The following is an 8,965-nucleotide window of genomic DNA, read 5'->3' as shown; positions in this document are numbered from 1 at the left end:
CTGAGCTTGCCTGCTTGAACACATTCACGAATAAAATGATAATCAACACCTAAGTGCTTCATACGAGATTAGAAGACGGGATTCTCACTTAAACGAATTGCTCCAACGTTGTCACAATAAATAACAGGAGTATCATGTAGAATGCATCCAAGTTCTTTAAGTGTTGAAACCAATCTAATTCTGCAGCAGTTTGAGTGACGGTACGATACTCTGCTTTGGTAGAAGATCGTGCAACTGTTTTTTGTTTATGGAAACTCCAAGAGATTGTTTCTTTTTTTTTTTTGCCAAGAAACACAATGTAGGTGCCAGTAGATGTAAAGGCATCACGATTACTTACCCAGTCAGCATTAGAGAATGCATGGAGATTGAACGGTGAGGTATTAAGAAGTGTGAAGCCAACGTTAATGGTTCCTTTGAGATAACGAAGAACACTCTTTTAAGGCTTGCCAATGTAATGTTGTAGGTTTGTGCAGGACTGGGATAGTTTATTAACAGCATAGCCGATGTCGAGACGAGTAAGCGATAAATATTGTAAGCTCCCAACAAGAGCACGATATTCAGTGGGATTATCAAGAGCATACCTATATTGAAGTGTAAGAGGAATATTTATATCAAGTAGTGAGCTAACTGAAGATTCATCCAACATATTTGCCTTCGCTAAAAGATCAGTAGTATATTCTCGTTGGCTTAGGAATAAGCCATGTGGTAGTGTAGAAAGTTCAAGCCCAAGGAAGTAATTGAGTTGACCAAGATCCTTAAGAGCAAATTTAGTAGTGAAATAAGTGAGGTAACAGCAGAACAAGTAGAGCTGGTGATGATTATGTCATCAACATACACTAGAGCAAACAAAGAGACAGAGGTGCGTCGTATAAAAAACAAGGAGGTATCCATGGTCGAGTTAATGAAGCCACGTGGTAATAGGTAGTTGTGCAGTTCTGCATTCCAAGCTCTTGGGGCTTGCTTGAGGCCATAAATAGCTTTATATAATTTACATACATGATGAGGATCAAGAGGGTCAAGAAAATCAGGAGGTTGTACCATGAAGACATTTTCTTGAAAAGTACCTTGGAGGAAGGCACCATTGATGTCTAGTTGACGAATAGGCCAATGATTAGTAACAAGAAGACATAAAATAAGATGCACAGTGGAGGGTTTTATTACAGGACTAAAAGTTTCAGTATAATCTATACTGGGTCGTTGATGAAAGCCTTTAGCAACAAGTCTTGCTTTATATCTCTCAATAGTTTCATGGGGTTTATAATTTATCCGAAAGACCCATTTACATCCAATAAGATTTTGAGAACAGGAAGGTGCAACTAGTTCCTAAATTTCATTATTAATTAAAGCTTTATATTAAAAAACCATGGCTTCTTTCCATAGGGGATCGTTAAGGGCCTGTTTAATGCTCAGTAGAAGGACATGATAATTAAGCTTGAAGATTGAGTTTTGTAATTGGTTTGTAGATTTTTTTGGGGCTCGTGTATTATAAGAATGAGGTGGTGGAGGCCGGAGAGTAGTGGAAATTTGAAAAAAATAAGATTATTTAACTTAATTCCAAAAATAAGCTCCGTGAAAACTTATTTCCCAAAATAAGCGTCCGTACATTCAAGCCTAGGTTCGGCAAGAGTCGCTGTTAGTAACAGCGAAAAAGAAAAGAAAAAAAATTAAAAGCCCAAAGTCGCTGTTACTAACAGTGACTTAAAAAAAATTAAAAGCCTAAAGTCGCTGTTACTAACAGCGACTTAAAAAAAAAATAAAAAAAATGAAGGAAACGTAAACCGAATTTTCAAATCTCCGATTGTATCTTTATAATCAAGCTTGTAAAGCTCTTCTTCAAGCTCCTTATCAAGAACTTCCTTAATGGCAGACTTCTTTCTCTTCCTCTTTTTCTTACCCTCATCTACCACTTCATCATTTCCATTCTCCATATTTCCTTTCTTAATGTTCTCCCATTCAGCCAAAAACCCATCACTTGATTTAGTCACATCCCAATCTTTTGGCAATCCAAGCAACTCATCTTCCTTCTCAAAATCCGGCTTTTCCATATCACTCCGGAATTCAGGGTCAACATCATCTGCTTTATAATAACCCTCCCCAAATGCAGCACTCTTCTTCTTATTAAACTTCTCCGGGTCGAAATCTTCCTCCAAATCATCCTCATTCAATGGAATACAATCCTCATCAATACCCTCGAAATCTGCTTTAGTCGTACAGCCGTGATGAATTCTCCGGGTTTATCTTGTGGTCCTAGATAAAAAGGGGAGTCTGGTTCAATTTTAAGTGGTGGTGGTGGTGGTGGTTCACCGCCGCTTGTCATATTTTGGGGGTTAAAAAAAACGCTCTGATACCATGAAAGACTGTATTGAGGAAGGAAGCTTGATTGTCTCTGTTTCCATTCAATATGCATAACTATATATTTACAAGATAATAGGCAAGGGAATCAATCAAGATAATTGGCTACCTAATTTAGATTAAGCCATATATAGCAAATATATCCCAAAATATATTCATCCCATATTTATCTTATTACCTATTAAGCTTTTCTTGAATCTCCTTCCTCTTCAAATTCTTCAACCTCTTTTAATTTTTTTTTTAAGTCGCTGTTAGTAACAGCGACTTTGGGCTTTTAATTTTTTTTTAAGTCGCTGTTAGTAACAGCGACTTTGGGCTTTTAATTTTTTTTTCTCATTGTTAGTAACAGCAACATGTCCCATTTGACATGACCAAGTTTGTGCAGCAGCGTAACCTACATTTTAGAAAGGAAAATACTAAGATGGGGCCATTTGTACATGCTTGTATCGGCATGAATGAACTTGTCTAATAGATAGAGACATAGATTTCTAGGATTGCATATGGAGAGAATGAGATGTGTAATTCCTCCTTGAATAAAGTAAAAGGATCAGAGAAATCATAACCTTGGTACTAGAAACTTTTCAAAACTTACCACTATTTTCAATAAGCTTGGAAGTATTTAATCTCTTGGATGGCATAGAACTCAATAATATCTGATAATCTGGAATCAACGACTGAAAGAACAATAATAAAAAGACATACGAAAAGAATTATTGTCATCTTGAGGACCAAGTAGCCAATTCATCATAATTTTGCATATGTAAGAAAATCGTGCTTACTAACAATTAAATTTTGTAGCTATTTTAAAAAATTTGACTATAACATAAAACGACATCATACATAGAAAATATGTGATACCTTTGGAATTGAAGAAGTATTTCGGAGTTCTTCTGTCTTGTTAAGCTTCATACCAGCAAAGATTTCATATATCAGACAACCTGAAAGATAAAATGAACAATTTTAGAAATACAGACATATATAAGCAATAAATTAAAATACAACAAAGAAATGCATGGTTTATTAGTGTACTAAAACAGTAAACATTTAATAAAAAACGTTAACCACCCAGTAACAGCGACTTTGAGGTGAGCTGAAAACTTAAAACGCATTAAGTCGCTGTTACTAACAGCGACATAAAAAAAATATATATATGCATATATATATATATATATATATATATATATATATATATATATATATATATATATATATATATATATACATATATATATATATATATATACATATATATATATATATACATATATACATATATATATATATATATATATATATATACATATATATACATATATATACATATATATATATATATATACATATATATATATATATATACATATACATATATATATACATATATATATATATATATACATATATATATATATATATACATATATATATATATATATATATATATATATATATATATACATATATATATATATATATATATATATATATATATATATATACATATATATATATATATACATATATATATATATATATATACATATATATATATATATATATATACATATATATATATATATATATACATATATATATATATATATACATATATATATATATATACATATATATATATACACACACAAAATTTTCACGGAGCTTATTTTTGGAATTAAGTTGTTAAATAATCTTATTTTTTTCAAATTTTCTACTAACAGCGACTTTGGCCTTTTTATTTTTCCAGCTTGCTTCTTCCTCATTTCAGTTCACGCCTTCTCTTTGCCATTTCGACACTTACGAGCTCTCTTTCTCCTTGCACCATTAAAATCAACTTCAATCCTTCAACTAAACTCATCAAATTTCAAGTTTGTACCAGTAATTAGTTATTTCATCTTCCTATATTGACGTAAGGTACTAATTTTTTGTGTTTTTTTCCATATTCGAAAAATTAGGGTTTACTTGATTTTAATGAACTTTCACATGAATGTAGGTTTTTAAACTTCCAATTTACTAATTCTTGTTCATCTACAGCTTATTGAGGTACGTTTTTAATTTAATTTTTTTTATTTGGTCTTGATTTTAAAATATATGTCATGTATGGTGATGTTGATTTTGTATGTTTTGTTGTAGAAATGGATTCATTTCGTGTGACTGTTGTATGCTTTAGGAATTGTTCAATTCGATCAACTAGTAACAATGTTAAGTACGTTGGGGAAAGACGTAAACTGTTTGCATGCAACTCATACATGGATTTGAATGAATTTAAACATTTTATATGCTCTAAGATTGGCATTGACACTACAAGAAGTACTGTTAATATAAGTTTTAAGTACAATCTGAGTGGAGATTTGTTAGCTTTTTCGGTTGAGGATGAGGAGGCTATAAATGCAATGTGGGAGTATTCAAGGGCTACCCCTAGTCCTTCTTTAGAGTTATATGTAGAAGAGGTGCCCCTAGGGAATGAAGATATCAATGTTGTGGAGATAAATGCATTCATGAATATAACTTCTTCTGCTCCTTTTCATATGTCCTTCCCTACCCAAGAAACCCAAAATTCCTTTATGCCATCTTCCTTAAGTCCTTCTAATGAACCCAATCAACTTCAATTTCAAGTATCAAATGATGATACTTTTAACTTAGAAGATACAAATGAGCCTTGGGATGATGTTAATAGTGAGAGTAATGAATTCGTTGAAGCTCCTTCTAAGGACGACGTGGGTGTTGACGAGCAGGCTCTAGCTAATGACATGACCTTAGGTAGGAAACATTCCAACAATCGTTGCCCCTACACCCTATGCATTGGTACCCCCTCTAGATGAACACATTGAGGAAAACTCTTGGAGGTCTTAGGATTGTGATACAACCTACACCGACGAAGGAGAGTTTCAAAAGGGTATGATGTTTGATAACAAGGATGCGTTGTTGGGCGCTGTTAGATTGTATCATATTCGTAGGAACGTTAAGTACCGAACTGAGACTTCAAATCAAACCGTGGTAGTCTTGAATTGTAAGAGAGGGTGTGGTTGGTGGCTTAAGGCTAGGAAGAGCTCCTATTCACCATCATGGGAGATTATTACGTATAAAGAGAAGCATGGGGGTTGTGTATTAAGTACTGAAAACGTGTCAGCTGGGCACATTCATTTGACATATTTCGTGATTAACAATCTTATTAGAAATTGTGTTGCTCAAGATCCATCAATTAAGGTCTTTGTTGTGCATCAAATGGTGAAAGACCAATTCGGTGTCGAAGTGACCTATAAGCGGGCATGGTGTGTAAATAGCAAGCCCTTCTGTCCATCTATGGTACATGGGAAGATTCTTATCCTCTTCTTCCACGCTTGTTGAAGGCACTGCAAATTTCAAACCCCGGGACCGTAGTTGAGTGGTTCTTTCAGGAAGGTCATGATATCGGTGTGTATGTCCGTCCTAGTATTAGAACTTTCCAACGCGTGTTTTGGGCTTTCCAACCTAGTATTGAAGGATTCAAGTATTGCAAACCCGTTATTGCCATTGACGGAACACATTTGTATGGTAAGTATCGCGATACGTTGTTAACTGCCATTGCCCAAGATGGGAACAAGGGAATCTTCCCTCTTGCCTTTGCCTTGGTTGAAAAAGAATGCATAGCCGCGTGGTCTTGGTTTATTGAAACAGCCCAAACCAGCGTAAACAATAAATTATTATTGTCTACAAAGCACAGCGGAAGACTTATAGAAGTCTAGGCTGAATCCGACCTGTGGTTCGACAACCACAGCAACCAATATCAGAGTATTTAAAAACTTTATATAACTGTAATACAATTACTTACAACCCAGTTATAAACTAAATTAATACATTATAAAATATCTATTTTTTTTATACAAAGACATGATTTGTCAAAATATCATTATAAGTTAACCTTTCGAAAACGATGTCCTCGCTATCGCAACACATGACACATAAATGAGCAGCACATCCATCTGCACTAAAGATGGCAACCTGAAAGTGGATCTACCCCCTGTAAGAGATAGACCCTATAAAAAAAGCGGTCAACAATTGCATTGTTGAGTAATCCAACAAACTATTACATTTATAAACAAGTCCAAACTCTTTTAAAAGACCGTCTGATTGACATAAATACGGTTATGAACCTTTATTTCATAACGAATTAAAATACGGCTATAACTGTACAAGTTAATAGCAAAAATCAAAATGCGGCTATTACTTTATAAGTCAATAGCGAAACAATACGGCAAATGAAAAATATGATATCATTTGCGAAACAAACAAAACTTTATATACCAAACGTATTTATTCAAAACTCATATTAAATCAATAATTTAACAGCACTATAAAACGTGGGAATATATGGACCGTCAGGAAGTAGGCTTCATCTAAATCCTGAGAACACGGGTGATCGTCATCACCGAAAATACGGTTCTTGCAAGAACGAAACGGGATCGGGGGCTCGAGACCGATCCGAATAACCATTACCTATTATCAAGCTATAGGATTTCACAATAATCCGGATATAAATATCCGTTGCCAATTCCCAAAAATGGACATTTTTCAATGTCGAACATTTCAATATAAAACGAATCAATAAATCACTTGATTTTCTTTTGAAATCAATAACCATAACTCATTTTCATAGTACAATATATTTAAAAGCTCACATTTATAAGGTTGTGAACATACAAAACATAATCTTGACCAAGAACTAGAAGCAAGGTCAAAACGAAGATAAAGTCCAAAGTTTCGAACACCAAAAATTATACGGTTTTGCTCAAATATCAATAGTAGTAATATCACACCTTATAAACCATAACTTGAACTTTGAAATACTTGAATTAAATTTAAAAGATAGGATAGTAGTTTGCTTGTGGATTACCTTCCTACACCATGAATAACAATCAATAATTAAAATACCAATCAACTCATATGTTCCCAAATTTATACTTGAACCAAACACTCATATTATTCAATTAAGATCCATAACCCAACAATACCAATCCATAAAGAGAAAACAATAAACCTAAGTTAATCTCAATTACTCAATACATAACCTTAAACCTCCAATTCATTTTATACTTCCTAATCCCACATAATAAATTCCATTTTAGTACCATAACAGGACACTTGTTAGTAATTTGATCATAACTCTCTCATACGAACTCATCTTGGGGCGATTCAAGTGCCTACGTGATCGCGACTCAAAGCTCTACAAATATCATGAAGACACCAGAACCCAAAAACAATCAAAACTATCCCAAAATAGCCAAAACAAAAGGTTCAGTATTGATTTTCATGACAGCCTGCGGGCATGCCACTGTTTTGAACATAACTCCCTCATACGAACTCGTATAGAGGCGATTCAAGTGCCCACACGACCGCGACTCAAAGCTCTACAAATTCTAAGAAGACACCAGAACCTAGAAACAATCACAACTGACCGAAAATGGCCAAAACAGAATGCTCAGTTTTTGAGCTGAAATCTCAATATCCAAATATTAAATTTCATACTAAACCAAATAACCCAAATAACCAATACTAATCAACACTAGCAAGAACCCAATTACTAATTAAACTCATATACTCTAATTAAATTCAAGTTGATACCCAAATTGAATCCACATACCAAACTACTTTAAAACATTCAATTAATACTTAAAAGGAATAGTTTGTGGATTACCTCAATCACCATTGGAGGACCCTTCAACTTTCAATCTTGATGAACTTCAATTTGAGTCACAAAATTCCCAAATCAATTTACAAAATCCTAACATTTAAATTTGAAAACAAAACAACAAAAGAAGGAAAAGTGGTTACCAACAATAAAGGAAGGAAGAGAAGTGGTTGCTGTTGGTGGTGGAGCTCGTGGCTGGGCTGCCGGTTGATGGTGGTGTTCGTGGGTCGGCCGTGAGTGAGGGAGAAAGGAGTAAGGTAGCTGATTTTGTTTTTGTGTTTGAAAATGAAGGAGTAAGGCTGTAAGGGTAATGGATGAGGATAAAGAAAGATATGGAGAAGGGGTGTGTCGGTTTATTTGTGGTAAAATGGGTTTTTATTTTTAGCTTTGACCCATAAAATTCTATTAAAGCCGTCTCATCGTAAGACAGTCTTATATAAGACGTGTTGTAAGGGTACAATAGACGATTTATAAAATAAGTAATTGGTAGTATGAATAAGAATTGCATTTACGAATTTAGTTTTCAATACTTTATTTAAATTTATTTTTATAAAGATAAGATAGTAATCAATTAATAAAATATAATTAAAATACACTTTTATCGAAGTACTCTTTATACGAATTTTATACATTAAATAAAATATACCTTTTTCTTGAAAATATTAACAAATGAAATACTTGAGTCAAGATTATCAAAATAATAATATTATTACTCGAATTAACATACTTGATAACCCCAATCAGCTTAAGCACTTATAATTAAGCTTTATTAAATGTAGTCTATTTCATTTATGGCCTGTGTTCGTAAGCATGTGATGCATAGTCCAGGGTTATGCGTTATTTCCGATAGACATGCGGGCATTCTAGCAACCATGGAGGAGCCGGAATGGCAACCTCCGAACGCCCATCATAGTTTTTGTTTGCGGCATTTGTTAAGTAACTTCAACC

General features: G+C 33.6%; 1 protein-coding gene across 1 annotated transcript; it reads right to left on the bottom strand.

Annotated features, from left to right (window-relative positions):
• Positions 1-2,614: 2,614 nt before the first annotated feature.
• LOC130828810 (uncharacterized) lies at positions 2,615-8,368 on the bottom strand. The gene is made up of 6 exons (XM_057694814.1): positions 8,161-8,368; positions 8,024-8,067; positions 6,251-6,365; positions 3,211-3,290; positions 2,945-3,026; positions 2,615-2,746 (listed from the first exon to the last, which is right to left on the bottom strand). The coding sequence occupies exons 2-6, from the start codon at positions 8,033-8,035 to the stop codon at positions 2,649-2,651; spliced, it is 387 nt and encodes a 128-aa protein (XP_057550797.1). The 5' UTR covers positions 8,036-8,067; positions 8,161-8,368; the 3' UTR covers positions 2,615-2,648.
• Between the last annotated feature and the right edge of the window lie 597 nt (positions 8,369-8,965).

The sequence above is a fragment of the Amaranthus tricolor genome, chromosome 12, assembly GCF_026212465.1.
Source record: "Amaranthus tricolor cultivar Red isolate AtriRed21 chromosome 12, ASM2621246v1, whole genome shotgun sequence".
In the NCBI taxonomy this organism is placed as follows: Eukaryota; Viridiplantae; Streptophyta; class Magnoliopsida; order Caryophyllales; family Amaranthaceae; genus Amaranthus; species Amaranthus tricolor.
This window is presented reverse-complemented; position numbering and strand designations above follow the sequence as displayed.

Coding starts and splice junctions, on each gene's coding strand:
- LOC130828810 (XM_057694814.1), bottom strand. Junction 3,291..6,250: donor GAGGACATCGTTTTCGAAAG/GTTAACTTATAA, acceptor TTTATCTTTCAG/GTTGTCTGATATATGAAATC. Junction 3,027..3,210: donor ATACTTCTTCAATTCCAAAG/GTATCACATATT, acceptor TTGTTCTTTCAG/TCGTTGATTCCAGATTATCA.